Source organism: Arctopsyche grandis, chromosome 5 (assembly GCF_051622035.1).
Source record: "Arctopsyche grandis isolate Sample6627 chromosome 5, ASM5162203v2, whole genome shotgun sequence".
Classification (NCBI taxonomy): domain Eukaryota; kingdom Metazoa; phylum Arthropoda; class Insecta; order Trichoptera; family Hydropsychidae; genus Arctopsyche; species Arctopsyche grandis.
The window spans coordinates 13,890,550-13,911,378 of NC_135359.1; the positions used below are offsets into that span (position 1 = coordinate 13,890,550).

General features: G+C 33.9%; 3 protein-coding genes and 1 pseudogene across 4 annotated transcripts in view; 1 reads left to right on the top strand and 3 right to left on the bottom strand.

Moving 5' to 3' along the window:
- The first annotated feature begins 773 nt into the window (after positions 1-773).
- LOC143912238 (ATP-binding cassette sub-family C member 10) lies at positions 774-13,456 on the top strand. Its single transcript, XM_077431510.1, has 21 exons — positions 774-901; positions 1,284-1,920; positions 1,996-2,122; positions 2,354-2,497; positions 2,573-2,813; positions 2,895-3,159; positions 6,015-6,252; positions 6,343-6,611; positions 6,687-7,077; positions 7,155-7,277; positions 7,350-7,463; positions 7,554-7,733; positions 7,816-7,943; positions 8,017-8,550; positions 10,001-10,133; positions 10,216-10,389; positions 10,462-10,668; positions 10,731-10,959; positions 11,034-11,225; positions 11,308-11,539; positions 11,609-13,456. Exons 2-21 carry the CDS (start codon positions 1,336-1,338, stop codon positions 11,849-11,851), a joined length of 4,749 nt encoding a protein of 1,582 aa, XP_077287636.1. The 5' UTR covers positions 774-901; positions 1,284-1,335; the 3' UTR covers positions 11,852-13,456.
- On the bottom strand, positions 12,083-12,604 carry LOC143912333 (ejaculatory bulb-specific protein 3 pseudogene; annotated as a pseudogene). Its single transcript, XR_013260629.1, has 2 exons — positions 12,415-12,604; positions 12,083-12,258 (listed from the first exon to the last, which is right to left on the bottom strand). The product of XR_013260629.1 is annotated as an ejaculatory bulb-specific protein 3 pseudogene (transcript).
- Positions 13,415-17,685, bottom strand: LOC143912239 (acyloxyacyl hydrolase-like). Its single transcript, XM_077431511.1, has 12 exons — positions 17,286-17,685; positions 17,046-17,202; positions 16,268-16,403; positions 15,883-16,190; positions 15,719-15,810; positions 15,474-15,637; positions 15,266-15,370; positions 14,995-15,185; positions 14,202-14,374; positions 13,997-14,115; positions 13,747-13,920; positions 13,415-13,674 (listed from the first exon to the last, which is right to left on the bottom strand). The coding sequence occupies exons 1-12, from the start codon at positions 17,515-17,517 to the stop codon at positions 13,552-13,554; spliced, it is 1,974 nt and encodes a 657-aa protein (XP_077287637.1). The 5' UTR covers positions 17,518-17,685; the 3' UTR covers positions 13,415-13,551.
- Positions 17,686-20,389: 2,704 nt separating this feature from the next.
- The window catches only part of Unc-76 (fasciculation and elongation protein Unc-76), a 29,804-nt gene continuing 29,364 nt past the window's right edge, over positions 20,390-20,829 (bottom strand). Inside the window, 3 exon segments of the mRNA XM_077431285.1 lie at positions 20,390-20,549; positions 20,625-20,700; positions 20,802-20,815. Coding sequence (XP_077287411.1) covers positions 20,467-20,549; positions 20,625-20,700; positions 20,802-20,815 — 173 coding nt within the window. The 3' untranslated portion in view covers positions 20,390-20,466.

Sequence of the window (20,829 nt, forward strand, 5' to 3'; positions counted from 1 at the left end):
ATAAAGGTATCTAATCCAGAATAAATAAGAAATAAAGGTATCTAATATTTAATAATATTCCTATATTATAGCTATGATATTGAATCTACTCAGCAATTTTATGCTTTCAGCGTTGGATTAAAAATACAATGACATGTGCTGATTTTCATTAGTTTTACACACTTTACGAGTGTTAATATTATGGGGGTAGGGCGAGTGAGACGACCGTGTTGGTAATGCACAACTATTTATTTCGACAGCCGGGAAGGAAGCAACTACCTACCGGCGAAGCACTGGCTAACCGGTTCGGTGATTACTAGTCAAATGTGAACCGGTCACAGGACAACCGGTCGCTCTAGATCGGTCACACGTGATCACCCGTCACACTAAAACTGGTCACACCCTAAAACTAGTCACGATAAAACTGGTTGACCGATTTTAGGGTGTGACCAGTTTTAGGGTGTGACCAGTTTTCTCGTGACCAGTTTTAGTGTGACGGGTGATCATGCGTGACCGATCTAGAGCGACCGGTTGTCCTGTGACTGGTTCACATATGACTAGTAGTCCGTTTACCGGCCAACTGATGGTTTTACGACCAATACCTCGGGGCTGCCACAATATTAATTTTGCACACTTCAAGAAATAGACGATCAGAGATGCCAACATTAAGCCATGTAATAATAATGGACGCTAAAACTCAATTTTACATTTCCTTCGATGAAAAAATATGTTTAAATTGAATAATTTGAAAATAACTTAAATATAGAATATACGTGAGTAGTGAACAAAACGAAACCGTGAATGATTTGCTTTGGGCCAAATTAGTAGCTGTCACTTACTCACCTGCGAGTAATGAGCATCAACAGTTGTTGTTGAAGTCTTTTGCCATGCGTTCTACGTTGTCATATCCGTTGCATAGTTTGTATGTTTTAATTGTAAATATGTAACAATACACTTTTTAATAAATGCAAAAAAAGTTTTAACTTGGCTGAAAATACAGCCTTGAAATTTGAAACATCGTATTGGTCACTGATATTACAATACATATTGATAAGATATGCAACTACAATGAAAATTTTTAATGATCTTGTTTAGCGTGTATTAATTTGCGTTTAATTTTATATTTTGTTGAATCGTGATACCTTTTTACAAGCCTTTTATCAGCTTGCTTTCGCTTTTTTACACGCTTGTTAATTTTTATTTATTTTATAAACAAATTTGTGGTGTTGCTGAAAAATATGAGCAAATTTAATTTGAAACCAACGTTGTATATTCATTCACCTATTATTTTATTTTTCTTCCAGATTTTCTAATTACAATCAATCCAAAATAAAATAATCTATTCTATTTTTCAATATGGATATACAATGGCGATGGGAGGATATGTGTGGACCGGGTGGTCTTCATCCCTGGAATCCAAAGACACGCGATATGGGATATTGTTTTCAACGCTTGTTTATTTTAATACCATCCCTTTTTCTTCTCGCGATTGCTTCGTCTTTTTACGCCGGTCGACATATCGATTGGGTAGTTCGTGGACGATTACAAGAAAGGACTGTGTTATTTAGAAGCTTAGTTGTACTATTTATGATTATTATTCCGTTGATAAAAATTTACAGAGGATGTAAATACACGATAGATTATTTTGAATGTTGTGCGGAAATAATCGCTTGGTTCACGCATTTTTGTTATGTTATGGCATTAAAACATAGACTTGGGAAAAGTCCGAGAGGACCTACAGCAATTTTAGTGCTTTGGAGTATTACAGCAGTCATGAATGTTGTTTCTCTTCGAACACTTATTTCAATCCACCAGCCATATGCTTTGGCTATAATCACTTTAGTACTGCAGATCAATTACGCCCTTACATTACTACCATCAGAAGGAGCTACGAGTCCTACTTATTACTCTCCTTGTCTCGTAGGATCTCAATATTCACAGGTATTTTAATAAATTTCATTTTTCAACTAAATTGTATAGAGAAAAAGTTTCATGATTGTTTTAATTAAATTGCAGTTGAGTGAGCAACATCCTCTTTTACAAAATTTCATGGAAAATGGTGGCCCTTTGGGCATTGCAATGTCGGGAGCTTCATATTTATCAAAACTTTTATTTTATTGGGTTAATCCATTATTTACCAAAGGTTTGATTACATTATAATATATGTATATATATGTACAAAGGAGACTAACCCATAAGAACTGAGGTTCTGCAGTACTCCATCCAGACCGTTTTTTCTATAAATACACTATAAATGGATTATTTATAGTGTATTTATAGAAAATTTTTACAAAGCCACTATTGCATATATACGCACTGCAAAATTTCAATCAATATGGTTATAAATTTTAAATATTTACTAAAATAATTTCAGGTGTGAAAGATCCCGATGATTTATTCGACTTGCCACCAAGTTTATGTTGTGCTGAAGTTAATCGGAAAATAGAAAAAGCTCTTATTGGCAATGTTGATCAATATTCAAGTTTATACAATGATAGTTCTATACCTAGAAATCCAGGTAAACTATAACTAATACATTATTTCAGTTATATTTATATTATTCATTTCTATTATAAATTTTTTACATGTCTAGGAACATACGGGACTATTAATAACGAAAGTAGTTCAAATTCATTGCCAAATGTCGATATAATAGTTCCTGAAAGGAAATACAACGTTTCTTTATTTAGAGCTTTACATTCTTGTTTTGCTTTTGAATTCTATACTATTGGACTTCTAAAATTAGTAGCAGACGTATCAGGATTTGCTGGTCCTCTTCTACTCAATAGATTGGTTACTTTTATCGAAGATCCTACTATTGATACAAAAACTGGGTATAAATTTAACATGCTAATAATATTTTTTACTTTACTATTTTCATAATAATACAAATATTTCAACTAATTTTCTTATAGATACTTATATGCAGTGGCTCTATTAGTTTCTTCTCTTTTGTCATCATTCTGTGATTCTCACTTTAACATGTGCATGGCTATTGTGGGTTTGAAATTAAGAATCGCTATAATGTCAACTGTTTTTCGTAAATCTTTATCAGTAACTTCATCGGAATTAAATAATAAATTTTCCATTGGCGAATTGACAAATTTCATATCTACTGATACTGAGAGAATAGTAAATTCTTGTCCCAGTTTCCATTCTGTTTGGAGCATACCATTTCAAGTAAGTGGTTTTTTATATTGAGTTTTGTAACGCGACATTCTCCCAAGTGTCCCTTAAGTTGGTAGCGGTAGTAACCTTTAGGTTGGCACCAACTACTTTACCGCGCCAAACACACTACCCCGTCTCGATAAGGGTCGAGACGCGCTCTCTCTTTCGCCAGCTTCCAACCGGGAAGGACCTCCCTCCAGCACCTCCGCCGAGCGCTTCAGAGACGCCCAGAGGTCGCCATCTTGTGTCCACACGAGGCAGTACGGAGTTTGTCTCCTGCCTCCCCCTCCCGCTGCTGTGACGAAACCACAGGGCCAGCTTCTGGAGAAGCTGTTATCAACGCACACGACTTGCGGTCAGGAATCTCCCCGACTATATACAGTTATACAAATATCCCAAGGTTAGTCCACGTTTCCACCTAACTTGACTCCTTGGAAGAATAACGAGATATCACGCCCTCTGCATAAAGACGCGCGTAATATCGTTCGTTACATTGGCGCCCAACGAGTGGGCCTGACCAGCAAGTCACTTTTGCGTTCACGAAGTCATCACGAAGATGGCCTCAGCGTACAATCTACGCTCCGCGGGGGACGTAGACCCAGACGCGTCTACTTCAGAGGCGACTTCCCCACCGGAAGGTCAGTCGGCTTCCCCACCGGAAGGTCAGTCGACTCCCCCATCACCAGTTCCAGTAGACGGCGCAATGCTGTTGCAAATGATGAAGCTGATGATGGAGCAGCTTATAGCTTCCCGAACCGCATCTGTTCCTTCCCCCGTCATTTCACCTGCCCCGGTCGCGGCGGGAAATTTTGCGAATTGCAAATCTCGGTTTGCCGGCGACTCGTCGGAATCAGTCGAGGCGTTCATTGATGCCATCGAGACGTTCAAAAACTGTTGCCGAATCCCCGACGAGGACGCGCTTCTAGGTTTACCCATGATGCTCGATCGAGACGCGGCGACTTGGTGGGTGGGAATGAAACCTTCCACCCCCACCTGGTCCATGGCGCTAGAGGCGCTACGAAGCAGCTACGGCGAACGTCGACCGGCTTACCGTCTGTTTCTCGAAGTTAGCGCAACTAGGCAACTAGAAGGGGAATCAACGGACCTTTTCGTAAATCGAAAACGCGCGTTATTCGCGAAAATGCCGTACGACATTCCCGAAACGATGCAACTCGACATTGTATACGGCCTATTATCTCCTTTTCTACGAACCCGTTTGAGCCGAGAGCGGATAGACAATTTCCAGGAATTGATTCTCTGCGCCCGCCACATCGCCGATATGGACGCTGAGACCCCAACGGGACTACCTGAGGCCAGAGCAATAGCGAGCCCCGACATTCCACGCCGTTCGAGACCCACATCGGACACATGGGAAAGGCCCGCGGCCGGAAGTGACCGAACATTCACGAAAACGGACCGAATGGGAGAACAAAGGCCGCGATTTCGTCCAACATGCTCGTTCTGCCATAACCGAGGACATTCGGTTGAAGAATGTCGAAAGAAAAAGGAGACACATACGAGAACACCTGTCGCATGTTACGGTTGCGGAGCTCCAGGTGTGATAAAGAGCAATTGTCCCACGTGCAAGACGAAGACCGGGGCCACGTTGTCAACGATCGCCCTGGCGACGTGTCCACGCCAGATACCGGTGACCCACCTATCGTCCGTTCTCCGAGCGACGAAGGCACCAGCTCCCGCGAAGACCCCTATCCTCGACTGGAGAAAACGCCCGGAACAGAGAAAACGCGCGGATCAAGTCCGAAGAGCGGCGAACTGTCGCACCTGTAACCCCCCGATGACCCACCTATCGTCCGTCCTGAAGGCCACGAAGGTACCAGCTCCCGTGAAGACTCCTATCCTCGATTGGAGGAAGCGCCCGGACCAGAGCAGACGATACGCGGACCAAGACCGAAGAGCCCACACCAGATATCGAGCCGCCGATCTGGTGCTGCTGCCGCCATACGTCAACCCCGCTGAAGAGGGGCGGAGCGCTACGTTCGTCCCCGTACGAGAGGGGCCCTTCTGGATCAGGGAGACCCTGAGTCCGACCACCTTCCTCATGTCCGCTGTCAACACGCCTGTCGATCAGCGGATGTCACACCTGGTCGGCGTTCCAGCGCCGAGCGTGCCGAGGCGAAGAAAAGGAAGGCCGCGAAGACCATCAACATTCGTCAAGACAACTGTCAATACGTTGGCCGATGAGCGGATGCCACACCTAGCTGACGTTCCGGCACCGGTCGTGCCGAAGCGACGCAGAAGAAGACCTCGTACGAAGCCCGTTGCACAATGATAGGCTTCGGCGCTATCCGAGTTCAGAGACCGGACGCTTGCCCTCTGAACTCGAGGGGGAGGATGTAACGCGACATTCTCCCAAGTGTCCCTTAAGTTGGTAGCGGTAGTAACCTTTAGGTTGGCACCAACTACTTTACCGCGCCAAACACACTACCCCGTCTCGATAAGGGTCGAGACGCGCTCTCTCTTTCGCCAGCTTCCAACCGGGAAGGACCTCCCTCCAGCACCTCCGCCGAGCGCTTCAGAGACGCCCAGAGGTCGCCATCTTGTGTCCACACGAGGCAGTACGGAGTTTGTCTCCTGCCTCCCCCTCCCGCTGCTGTGACGAAACCACAGGGCCAGCTTCTGGAGAAGCTGTTATCAACGCACACGACTTGCGGTCAGGAATCTCCCCGACTATATACAGTTATACAAATATCCCAAGGTTAGTCCACGTTTCCACCTAACTTGACTCCTTGGAAGAATAACGAGATATCACGCCCTCTGCATAAAGACGCGCGTAATAGCGTTCATTACAGTTTTTCCTTAATCTGAACTTTTACAACATCATGTTTAATTTTTTTCCCTTAAATTAGCTTGTAGTTACACTCTATCTTTTATATACACAAGTGGGTATATCATTCCTAGCTGGAGTTGGGTTTACTATCATTCTTATTCCAATAAATCGGTATGTTGCAAATAAGATTGGTAAACTTAGCACTGATTTGATGCATTACAAAGATGGTAGAGTAAGTCTTATGACTGAGATTTTTAAATTTATAAGAACTATAAAACTGTATGTTTGGGAAGATTATTTTATGGATAAAGTTGAAGGTATGTACATACATATACATATGAATTTACAATTTTACACAATCATCCGAGCTAATTATGTTGAATGAATAAAATTGCTTATTTTTACAGATGTTCGATCAAAAGAAATGAAATATCTTAAAGGACGAAAATATTTAGATGCAATATGTGTATTTTTCTGGGCCACTACGCCAGTAATTGTTACGGCTTTGACATTAACTACATATACACTTTTGGGTCATCAACTCACCGCTGCCACTGTTTTTACAACTATTGCTTTACTCAATATGTTAATAGCTCCTTTAAATGCATTCCCGTGGGTTTTAAATGGATTAACCGAAGCATGGGTGTCAGTGAAAAGAATACAACGGATTCTTGATGTTGGTATAAAACATAAAAATTAAATGTATTGGTGCCCTTATGAAATAAATATTTGTAAATTGTTTTCGTTTTAGTTGCAAGACTTCGAAACTGGTTATTATTATAACGATGAGTTAAAGGAAAATAATATTTTAATATCATTAAATAATGTAACATTTAGCTGGGTGAAATATGAAAAGAAAGAGTCTAATGAAATGTCCAAAACTAAAATAAAAAATAAACGCCACATATCGAAATATTCTAATTATCAAAGAATCGATTCTTCTTATGAAGCTGGAACATCCGAAGAAGAACACAACCATATTGAAACCCCTTTTAAATTATTAAACATATTTATTGATGTGAAGAGAGGTGACTTTATTGGTATTATTGGTAAAGTTGGTAGTGGAAAATCATCACTTTTGAATGGAATTCTCGCCGAGATGAAAGTTATCGATGGTGATATATTCACATCTGAAAGTTCAGGTATGAAATTTTATTTTAACTGTCATTGTTAATGGTAATTAACAATTTTATTAACTCAATTAATTTTTCACTCATAGGCTTTGGATATGTTAGTCAAAAACCTTGGTTACAAAGAGGATCTATAAAAGATAACATTTTATTCGGGAAATCTTTTGAAGAAACTAAATATAGAGCAATTGTGGAAGCTTGTGGTTTGACAGGTATTTTTATTCATAATAAATCTTTTATTTCAGTTATGTATCAATCTTAATTTACATCATTTTATTTCACAGAAGATCTTGCACTTCTGGGAAGCGATTCGTGCGTCGGAGATGGTGGGAGTTCTCTCAGTGGAGGACAAATAGCCCGGATCGCATTAGCTAGAGCTGTTTATCAAGATAAACAGGGTAATTGAGCCTTTACACTTAATGTTAATTTCTTATAATAGTCAAATATAACACTAATAGTTTCGTTAAAACCAATTCATTACATTTTAGTATATCTGTTGGATGATGTATTATCAGCAGTTGATCTCAAAGTTGGCCTGCACATTTACAAAAAATGTATAATGGGTCTCTTAAAATATAAAACTAGGATTGTGGTAACTCACTCGCCCACATACGTTAATCAAGCAAACACTATTATAGTAATGGAAAACGGTTGTGTAAAACAGAAAGGTTATTTGAAAGATTTAATTTACTTTGTGCCAACTAGAATAATGTATGATAATTTGCTATAATTTATTTTAAACTGTTTTAGGTCCTCCTAGTGTTATTTTAAATGATTGTGATATTAATTCTCTTTTTGATGAAGATGAAGAAAATAGTAGTATTGTAATGAGTAATGTGCCTTTAGATAGAGCCAAAATTAATGGAACTTTAGACGAGGTTATTATATGTGTATAAATGAATTATATATAAAGTATATCAGTATTAGTATAAATCGAAGTTTATATTTTAGAAAACGGCTGGAAGTGTTGACTTTTGGGTCATGTCTTTATACTGGAAAAACGTTGGAAGTTGGCTCGCACTAGCCACATTATTGTCTTTATTATTGATGCAAGTGTCACGCAATACTACAGACTTATGGTTGTCATATTGGGTATCAAATATTGTACCTGCCAATTTTTCAACTATGGACATGAGCAGCAATGAATTTCCGATTGTCTCCAACGTCACAAATAATTTCAATAACGATTCTCAGATAATACACGAATCGATTTTTAATACTGTTAAAAATTTTACAAAAACGGTTATTCGAGATTTGGCAATTAAGATACAAAATAATTTACAAGCGCAAGATGTTGAACAATTTGAAACTATTCAGCTGCGGCAGAACAATTCTGAAAAAGATGTCATTTTTTATTTATCCATATATGCCAGCTTCACAATATTGAACGCAGTTTTTACTCTCATCAGAGCTTTTATGTTTGCATATGGGGGGCTTCAAGCTGCTAAAACAATACATAATACTTTGCTCAGCACTGTTATAAAGGTATTTTTTTAATCGATTTATTACACCAAATAACAAAAAGTCACGCTTTTTAGTTACCGGAGCGGAGACTAATTAATCATTACTAAGTTGGACACGCTCAAATCGAATATGATAATGATTTTTGTTGGTTTGCCCTCGTTTATAAGATATGATGGTTTAAAATAATGCTCGATTTTTACAGTTTTTTGGCTTTTGCAGTCTTTAACTCAAAATGTAGTGTTGATGTGCCAAAAGTGAGTATTGAAATCAATAATCAGGTGTTTTTTTTATGTTGATTGGGATTTTTTATTGCGTTAAAATACTTGTACATCTTCTTTTTATGTCATATCCATATTCGGACGAGGCGACTACCATGGGCAGATATTATTTATAGCCTGTGCAAATTCTACCCATCATGGGCAAGCCAAAACAATTTTTCGAGTCCGAGTCCCATCCATGACCTGATGTTCCGGAGCCAAGAGAGCCTCTTACTCCCAAGCCACCGTTTGTCTTCTACTTTCCTCTCCATTAGGGCGAAAACGCACTGAGTGGGACGTGGAACCAAGTCCCAGTCCTAAAAATCACCCCCTGGAGTGTTTTCGGCGATATTTTATTTTTACTTGACAGTGATTGATGATGGTGAATCCCATATTTGAAGAAATGTAGGAGAAACTTCGGTTGCATATGGATATGCATACACGTGCGACCTCCCAAACATATTAATTCTGCACGTGCACAATGGAAAGCCAAGGACACATGACGTCCTATACCACTCTGTGTGTTTTCGACCTAAAATGTTGAACATAGCGAATTTAAAAGTTAAATTTTTTTTTTTCCCGTGATACTATTGGGCCAATTTTATATTTCACTGCGCTCACAAGGCTTGGTTTTCTATCTCAATATTTGTTTTCATCTAAATGTACTAATTGTACCGTCAATGATTTTAAATTACGTTATGAGATGTTCTGGACGGAACGTGAGTGAGGTCGAAGGATGCGCTAGAGTAGGAATCTCCATTCTTCATTTCGCTCTTGCATCATGCATACGGTCATCAATAACAGCATTTTTTACTCAATTTAAAATCATTTACCGCTCCAATTAGTAGGTATGTTTAGATGAAATAAAAATAAATTTTCACAGAAAACCAAGCCTTGTAAACATAGTGAAATGTAAAACTGGCCCAATAAATGCATAATAGCACGGGGGAAAATGTGGTTTCAATCACTTTTGGCACAGCAATACTATTATAGGTAGATTTCGAGCTAAAGATTGCAAAATCCAAAAAATTACGCATTTTTTAATCGCTCATATCTCATAAAAAAGAGTAAACCAACAAAATTCATTGTCATATTAGAATTCAGTTGATCAAACTTAGTAAAGATTGATTTTTCTCCACTCCGGTTATTTTTTTTATTGCTCAGTGTTATTACTCATAATTTAAAAATATCTTATAATAAATATGTTTTTATAGGGAAAAATGAAATTCTTCGATGTAACACCAGCAGGGCGTTTATTAAATAGATTTTCTTCAGACACTTACACGGTAGATGATTCCCTTCCATTTATATTAAACATACTTTTGGCACAACTGTTCGGCATCGTCGGTAAATCTTATCCATATATAAATACACATTTCATTTTCATTGTTAACTTTCAGTATTTTAACATGTAATATTTTCAATGCAGGCTCAATACTAGTAACGGCTTATGGTTTACCTTGGGTGACGTTAATTATAGTGCCAATGCTACCTATATACCATTGGTTGCAAAATTGCTATCGCATTACTTCTAGGGAATTGAAACGTTTATCCAGTGTGACTTTATCGCCCATTTACTCACATTTCAATGATACACTCGAAGGTACACAAATATCTCGTTTAAAACTTGAAGATATACATATGCTTGTATTATAAAATCTAAACTTTAATTCAGGATCAACTGTGATAAGAGCTTTCGGCCGTAATAATCACTGGTGTCAAAATGGTGAACATTTCATTGAACGTTATTCGCGTACAATTTTAAGTAGTGTGGCTGCCGCTCAATGGCTTGGACTTAGACTCAGACTGATGGGTGCTGCTGTGTTAACTGGTGCTGCAATTGTTGCCGTAGCTCAAAGAAATATCAACACTATCGATTCAGGTAATTTATTAAAATGTGTGTATCAAAATGTATGCATTCCTAGCTAAGAAATTTTTTTTTAGGAATGGTCGGACTCGCTATAACATACGCTTTATCTGTAACATCTCTCCTTGGTGGTGTAATCAACGCTTTTACTGAAACTGAACGTGAACTCATAGCAGTGGAAAGAGTCGGTGAATATATTAAACACGTCGAACCTGAAGGTAATATAGATAACGAAGAAGTGGCACCACCTTATGGATGGCCTAGCATGGGTATTGTGTCATTTAAAGATGTTGTTTTAAAATACAGGTATATTTTTTATTATAAAATAAGCTATAATGTTGATGTTTGTTTTTTAAACAATTATTATAATTAATTTTCAGGCCTCAAACTCTGCCGAGTTTGAAATTCGTATCATTTGAAACTCTGCCTGCTGAAAAAATTGGCGTTGTTGGGCGAACGGGAGCTGGAAAGAGTTCTCTTTTCGCATCATTGTTTCGCCTCTGTGAACTTAGTAGTGGAAGTATTATGATAGACTCAGTAGACATAAGTAATTTGTCTCTCATGACACTTAGGTACATATGAACTTTCCTTATTCAATACTGTAATGATCAAAATAATTCAAATATTTATCTGAATGTGAATTTTCGGTTGCAGATCACGCTTAGCTGTGATTCCTCAGGATCCATTTGTATTCAACGGAACTATCCGACAGAATATTGATCCTTTTGAGTCTCACTCCGACGTTGAACTTTGGAGTGCTCTTGAAAAATGTGGTGCTAAATATATCATTAGGCAAAAAGGAGGTTTACAAGCAACGGCTACCGATTTGTCTAGAGGGCATATGCAGTTACTTTGTCTAACGCGTGCTATTTTGCAGAATTCAAAGGTATCATTTTACAGAAAATCTATTTACTTTTGTATAAACAAGTGAATTATATATTTTTAATCTTTACAGATATTATGTATCGATGAGGCAACTGCGAATATTGACCCTGAGACTGATAGAATGATACAAGAAACAATACGTTGCTCGTTTCGCAAAAGCACCGTTATAACGATCGCTCATAGAATTAGCACTATATTAGATTCTGATCGCATAATCGTTATGGGAGATGGAGAAATTTTAGAATTTGACACACCGGAAAATTTAATGCAAAACACAAATTCATATTTTTATCAATTATCAGAAGTGCATTAAAATCGCAGGTAGTACATTTCCCGGGTTTTTTTTATTGTTTGATATTTTCTAGTATCGCTTCTTGTATATCTTAAAATCCAATAAATTAAAACATCCAAAGACTTATAATTATATTTTTAATTTATAAAAATGCTCAAAATAATCATGAATTTAATTGAAATGGACTCTTTTACATTTTTGTTTTTATTATAAAATACATACCATTCCGTAGCAATAATACTTAAAATTAATTCATCCTTGTTGTCTTAGTCTCTTAGAATACAATCCTTGTGGATCGTATTTAGCTAATAAATTTTTCCATACATTTGGTTTATTTGCAGTCAAGTAAGCAATGACTCTCATTGCTGCAGTCCGTTGCCTTGAAGAACAAGACATGCAATTTGTTGTCAAAGCATCTGGTATAATTTCTAAAATGTATTGCAATTATTATTTTATTGTATACTGACGTGTTTTTCAAAAGTTTATAAAATGTGCATGTGTATGAGTATTAAGCTTGTGTATTAAAAACATAAAATAATTTAAATTATCTGTATAAATTTAAATAAAAATAATCTAGTTCTTACGTTTTAGTTGTGCGCCGTCATTTGTACATCTGCCTTGATCCAATAGGCATTTTGTATATGCATTTAGTAACCTTTCGTTTCTTAAAATTTCGTCCACATTAATATTATCATATTTTGTTGTATACTTTTGAGCATTTGTAATTGCAAAGAGCACGTATAATATAACACATAAAAGCAGTGTTCGATACATGTTGAATAAATGTGCTTAATTTTTATGTTTCACTGTGAAATGTGTTATGACAAATGATGGTGTCCGACGAGGTCAATTCTTAAATATAAAACCATTTCTCAAAACTTACCCAATCAAATAACACTTAGTGATTACTAATAACGGTGCCATATACAGGGTGCACTTGCAATATTGTAATAATTTGAAATCAATCATCAAAATTTTAACTTATAATGGATGCTCAACGATTTAGTAAATGTAAAATCCTGTATTATTTTTAAACAATCGTTATTGAATTGAATCTCTCATATTTGAATTAATCTAATAAACACAATAGTTAACCGACAGTCATAATTATTTTTTGAAACATTAATAACATCTAATTTAATGCTTTGCCAATATGGGAAATGAATGAAATCTCGCCTTAAGGCTATGTGAAAGTATTTAGACGGAAGTTATTCTGACAACTTAATGTGTATATAATATTTGAAAATATAAGTCTCAAAAATGAACTACAAAATTCCTTACTAATTTGATCAATTTTAAAATGTCAGAGAATTTATTTGTGTATGTATATGCTATATTTGGTTCGTTTCAATTGAAAATGATGTATTATAACTACTTCTTGAATTATTATTAAATAAAAATAATACCTATGTACATGGACACTATTATTTCTAAAAATATACGGATGTATCTTATGTATACATACATATATGTACATGTATGTATAATGATCAATTAATTGTAAACGATGTTAGTATGAATAAAAACAATTTAAATCTACAGTTATGTTCAAATTACGGCATAAAGAGATAAGAAGTCAATCATGTCAAATATTTTAGTAACGCATGTATTCATTTTATAGGTTTTAATAAATAAAAACAATTTATGGAGTGTATTCGTGCTATGTATATATAAGTATTACTATTTTCAAATAGGTCAAAAAATATAATATGTATTTAAAATCAATGTCCTCCTTGGTCGCCAAACAACTGTTTAATTTTATTATTATTTGGGTTGGGAGACCCGAGGATGTTAAGATCCTTCAATGACTTCCATAGAGCTGATGCCATGAGCGGCTGGACAACCTAAAATAAACATTCATATGTAAAAAAATATTAAAAACCATAGACAGTGTTAAATTATACATGAACCAAAACCTGTGTAGGGTGAGTACTGTCAATTGGGTCAATAAGTTCATAAATTTGTCCACCGCTGGCCACCCAATCATCAATGGCGGTGCTTAACGGATTCTTCACGTAATACACTTTAAACGATTCAAATTTAGAATTAGAAGAAATATCTTTCAGCACAAGTGAGAGCTCTTGCGCTTTCTGAAAAATCGAAGCAAAGGAAAAACAGGTATGTAATAAGCTTTTGAATTTTATTTTATTATGAATGAATAATCACTTTTGTAGTAATTTGTCGAAGAGTTTCATTAGGCGTCATCCAACCATTGCATGGACCGATTTGCATACAGGAAAACCACGAGTACAAATCTTTATAATGAATATTATTGAACAAAGAACCTAAATATTAACACATAAAATACATGTTAGTGAAAAAATTAACTCATTTCATTATAATATGTAATACAATATAGTGAAATATCAACCTAAAGGATGCACTCTTTCAGCCATTGTTGGATATATGAAAGAACCATCAATCAAAGAAACAAGGACAACACTACTATTTTGGGGTAATTTCTTATCTAGAACGTGCAATGTCTCCATAACGGATTTTCTAAATTCATCTGGAGTCGTCATATTTCCTATTGTATCACGAAATCTAAGAAATTACATTATACTTGCACATAAAATGATTAATATGTTTATATATACATATGTACAGTAATCATAATGTGAGCCGTTATATTTGAAAGTAGCAGTGGAAAGTCCACTTTTCTTCCATTTCGAGAAATATTTCGCAAAACATTAAATATAATGATTTGCGTTTAACAATATCTAAAAATATTGGTGGCTTGTAATACGTTTATTATTCTTTTCCGAGATTCTGGACGTATCGAATTAAAAGAAGTGATAGCAATTTGTGAAATAATTCAAACAGAAATAGTGTTTTTGGAACTGAAAATTGGACTTCCGACACTTTCAAATATAACGGCTCATATTTTCAAAAACTAATTACTAGAGCCCGGATAACCAAGGTACCGTTTATTGTTCAAATGTTGTAAATGCATTGTTAAAGGTTTGCCGAACCTTTTTTACAAAGCATTTACAACAATTGAACAATAAGCGGCACCTTGGCTATCCGTACGCTACTAATTACATTACTAATTCTATGACACAAACAATACACATTTCAAAAAACAATCATAAGCAATACAATAAAGTCAATCACACGGTGATTCAAATTCCAACGTATGTATGAATGTATATAATAATAAACACCTATTACAAATATCATTTGCCATCATTGCATATATAACAACGGCTGGTTTATCTGATGGATTTCTCGTAATTGAATGTGCTTGACTTATACCGTGACGCGCCATTGCCGCATTTTTTGCACAATTTTGATAATCCCGATGAGAACATAAGTTATCACCGCGTAATCTCAAATATATCGAATCGACCGAACCCTAAAATCAATGTGTAATTTTATTTGAGATGAAAAATGAAAAATCTTTTATGCAAAAACCTTAATGAAAAACATACATACATTTATCAAATTAGGATATGTCGAATTCATAAAACCAGAAAAGAAACCAAGCTCCGGCCAGTCTATTTCATCTAATAATATTTCGATTATAGTGGATACACTAGTCTGTAATAAAAGGAAACAACAAAGTCTATTAAATTGAATGAACGAGTCAGATATGTATTGATGTGAAAAGCTTATCATTTTGTAAAAAACTGAAAATAAAAACCTTATCATGTATATTTGGATTCATCCATGATTCTGGCATGTGAAAATGAGCACCAATGGAATCACCAATATAAATAAGACCTTGGGATTTAGTATCATCGCACAATATGTCTTCCCACGGTCTCACGGTTTTGGGATCATTACCCCAAATTCCATTACAGTTGTCTGGTGAAAACATACAAAAGTTACGTTATTTATGTAATTGATCATATTATTGAATACTTATTTATGTATTTGATAACGTACGATCAACATTGCTATCATTATTGTGTGTTTCAGCTCCTGGATATACTGAAGAATTAATATCACTGCAATCTTTACCTCTCCAATCCGAACCCCTAAAAAAAATACATTATAAGAAATGTGCGTCTGAATACGATATAATGCATATATCAGCATTCTCATTCCACCTCGCAACTCTAAATATGCTAAAACCATCTTTGTCTAAATCTGCTTTTGGATAAAGGTTATCAAATTCGCCTTCTACTAGATCACATATTACTTTCAATACAGGCATTTTGCAAAAATTCACTTCAGGTAGCGTGTCAATGTTTTTATTTGACGATTGATCTATATTGAAATTAATTGGCTCAGGATAGTAAAAGTATTTTGTTATATCTTGATGTCTATTGCCATGTTTGTATGAATGATGATCAAAATTGTCGGGTAAATGCAATTTATTCAATATCTCGTGAACTTTGTATTCTATCATCACTTTCTGTAACAAACGAGAAATTATAATTAAACCCACATTTTAAAGAGGTTAAAAATAATTAAATACAAATCAAAACAGACTGTAAGTTGTTCCGAGGCTTTTTTAAACGATTTGTGTGGTTCGGGGAAAAGATGACAGAATTGTTCTCCAGGATCCACATGACATGATCGAAGGCCATAGCAAAGTAAATCTGGTGTAAATAGATTTAAAAATCGCCTGTAAAAGTAACCAACCATAAACATTAAGAATTACTCAATATTGTGTTACATTATTTTTTCTCTATTAATCAAAATTGGTAAATATGTACAAGTGTTTATTATCTTTTAAATTGTTTACTTTCTGCTTTTTATGTCGATATGTTTTATCTTTTAGAATGAGTGTGTGATAAAGACATATGTACGTTATCAAATTGTTCAGAACTCAATTTCCTAATTTCAAACCTAGCAATTTTTATAATATAACTTAAAATGAAATAAATAACATTAATAACTCCTCCTTATCTCTCACATTACTATGTAATTAAAACCATGCACAGAACAATCAAAACAATTGCTTTTTCGAAAAAATATCTAGGATCCAAAGTTCTCCAAATCTCAGTGTGTTGACTTACTATGTACATATATTTATATTTAATAATAAATTGTTGATAATACCTTAGTCTTAAACATAATTGTATGTATTTTCATAATCTATGTAGAATTTATTGAACAACATTATGCCGATAAATTAACCAACACAAAATATAATTATCAAGTTCTTAAATAATTGTCAGTGTAGTGTCAAAACATTATTTAAAAATATAAAATAGTATTATTACAAAGTTTTAATATCTTTAGATGCAAAATAATAAACACATACTTATCGATTAAAAAAGGTTCCAAAGCATCAACGACTCCAAAGCAGGTCACCTGCAACTTCGTAGGAAGTTCTTTACAATATTTCATAGCGGCATTATAGATAGACACGCCTTTCAAATAAGCCTTTTGTTGTATTATTCCAGTTACTATTGTACACACTGAAATCGTAGACGAGGTAATATAAAAACATTGTTAAAAAGTGAACAATACAAAGGATGATGAATAAGCGATGATTAAATACCAGAGCAATTTATTCCTCCGTTAACGCCACGAGATTCGCTACCGGAGATGTTCATAAGCCAAAGGGTTAAAACAATGAGAAACGCCAATTTCAGTTGCATGTTAAAAATGGTAAGCACCGACTCTTCTTCGGGCAAATAACGTCGACTGAATGGGACAAGTAATCGAATTAAATCAAACCCAGTGAGGCTACTATGCGTCACTCGAGTGTTAATCCGCTTAAGCATTTGCATTTGCTGTATTTTTTCCTCGAACTCATCGCGGAATAAAAATTAAATTTTAATTTAAAACCAGTCATTGACATATTTTATTTTAAAAAAACGTTAGAATAAATTTGCGCGAAAAATAGACGTTGTCTAAATGTCAAGTTATCGCCGTTGGCCCAAACACTCCAAATATCCGCTTTTATAACTCTTTATTTTATTTATAAACGTAAATCAAACTTTTAACTAATTTTTAGAAAAGGTTTTTTCCACAGAGTATAAATTACAATAATAGGCTCGTAAAGTCAAATACTACTATCAATTGGTAATGAACAAAAGTACCATTGTGGACACCCTAAGCTAATGTTATTTTGGCATTTTATAATCCAAATGGCGACTACCTCGATAAAAGTACAGGTATGCAACAAATGTGCCTATTAATATGAAAAATTTAAATTATTCAACATTTATTTAACTTTTTTTTTACCATTATGGCATTACAGGAAGAACCTAATGCGCCACAATGGCCTACATAATAAAATAAAATAAGAGGGAAAAAATAAAAAAATAATTCTAATTATTATAAACATATTGCTTTGTACTGAAAAATGCTTTATTAACTTATCTCCACTCTCAAAAAATACTTGCCTTCAAACTACTACTGTTTTTAAATTAAACCACTAATTTTATTATCTTTTTTACCTAAATTAGCATTTTAAATTACACCAATATTTTTTGATTGGTTAATTGTTTTCAATTTATTTGAAATTTGAGCCATATTTTAAGTTTTCGCCTTCCTTGTCAGGCACAGGTTAAAATCATAATAATAATCAATCAAAAGAAAGTCAGTCGTATAAATTATTTCTACAATTTAATGAAAATCAAAATTAATTTAATTGTTCACTGATTTTATAGTAAAGTTGAAAAATATATATTTTTTTGTTCTTAATACTTTAATTAAATAAATAAACAACTTAAAACTAAATGGAGGATATATTAAAAATAAAATTCATACCTTTTTTTGAAGCAATATATTTATACAGATATTTTGCATTTCATAAATATATTACATATACATAATTATTTCATTTTTGTATTATTATAATATGAACATATAATCTGCCATATCATGAGGAATAGTGCGTCTTTACCTTAACTATCATAACATTTAAAAAACTAAATAGGCAAGAGTCAAAATATTCGAGAGCCAGTGCTAATAAACTCACCCAAGGCATTGATTAGTGATTCAATGATATATTTTACACAAGTTTACTTGATACATTGTACGTTTAAGGAAATTGCGAAATATTTGGTATTAAAAATAATAAGTTTCATATTTTGCAAATTTGTACAAAAAATATATTCAATTAATTACTCACACACGTTCATACACAAAATGAAATCATTTTTTTATTTATTAGAAAGACTTTCACATACATATTATAGAAAATTAATATTTCAACGTGCTAGTTGTTTATTAATTTTGTTAAAAAGCATACTTATTTATCCACAAACACACATAGCACAAAAGGCGCATGCTTTGACATTAACAATTAATATCGTAAATTTTTATGAAAAAACAAATCAAAAGTAATATTGAGCTCAAATACACAAGAGAATTGTGATTAAATAATAATTTGACATTAAAAATAAATATCCATAGCAAAATATCTCACAGCATAATCCCAATAAATACGTAATTATAATACACATACTAAATAACATTTCAAGAATCCTATGTAAAGACTAGATGCACATAAAATGTATTTCTTATACCTTGTATTCACATTCTCTTTTTTATAAAATAAAAAAAATGCAGCAGCCCCATTATTAGCACTATTATAATTAATCTATAATTATCAATTATGAATATCGCACAATCACATGTAGCTGATGATACACATGGTATTTAGAACCAAATGTGTAGGTATGACACATATAAATTCAGTTTGAAAGGTATAGTCATCTAATTTTAAAAGCGTGTCTTGTTCTTAGTAAATAAATTTAGGTTAAATATATAGAAAATAGTCCACTTGACCGGTTATTAATGTAATTTTCATTTGCAATTTGCAAGACATTCTTCATGATCAAAATTATCTAAAATATCAATTAGAAGCATACATATTTAAGACTTAATTATATACAATATTACATTATTAAACGCAAATTAATAATTAACATCACATTTTGAATAATTTACAACTAAATAAAAACTTAAAATCTAAATCATAATTTACAATAGTTTTCAAAGAAATTAATTCAATGCTAGTTCACATAACTTACGAGAACATTCACATCACAAAATAAACGTTTGGCAGTATTTATATAAAAAAAAATTCGCAAATCATACATACAAATAGCAATTATGCAGAATAAAAGTACAAGTAAAAACATCATAATGGATAATTTTGAAGATTATTAAGTTTATATCCAAGTTATAGTTATAAAAAATATGTTTTCTAACATGCCTACGCTTTCTCGTCCAGGTACACTCTCATATATAAATTCACTTTCCATATGATTTTGACACATCTCTATATGTATATCAATGTATGTATAAGTTAATTTTTATGTTGCGAATGAAATGATGCTTCGAAATAATACACGAGGTATGTAATGTGTTCTAGTTTAGAATTACACTTATAATATAAACCTAGCATACCTCAATAAGTGCAATCTATATAAATTCGCACTTGTGCTGTTTTAAATGAGCAATACTATTTCAATCACAATTTCTTATCCATAATCAGTAATATACGCAGTAAATGTTACAAATGAATATGACAAAAATCATTATAATAAAACATTTTCATTTATAATATAAAAGATGAAAAGAACTAACAATTCATGTAAAAGTTTTAAATTCCATATTTCCAATGTACATATTCTAAAAAGTGTGATGTCAATATAGTCAATGATGATTGTGAAAATGTGTAATGTGAATATGTGTTTGTATATATGTAGAATTTCTCAGATAGTTTATGTGGGACATAAAACTTTAAGTATATAATCTGTCAGGAGCGTTGGAACTGTGGGACTATCTTCATTTATTGCCTTTAAAACTGAAAGAAAACATACAAATTTTAATTTTGTAATAATTTAAATGATTTAAAAATGATATATGATAATAATCATACTTTTTATGAGAACTTGAAGAGCTTGATTGTCCGGTGGTCCACTGTCCAAATGATATGGTATTACTGTAGTCAAGTACTGAAATTAATACAATTATTATTAATAATAAAAACAATTTTTAAATAATTATCATACTTCAGATGCATTTAATTGAAATAAAAGCTTTTAAAAGTACATACCTTTGGTTCGTTGCCTAAATTTGGCGTC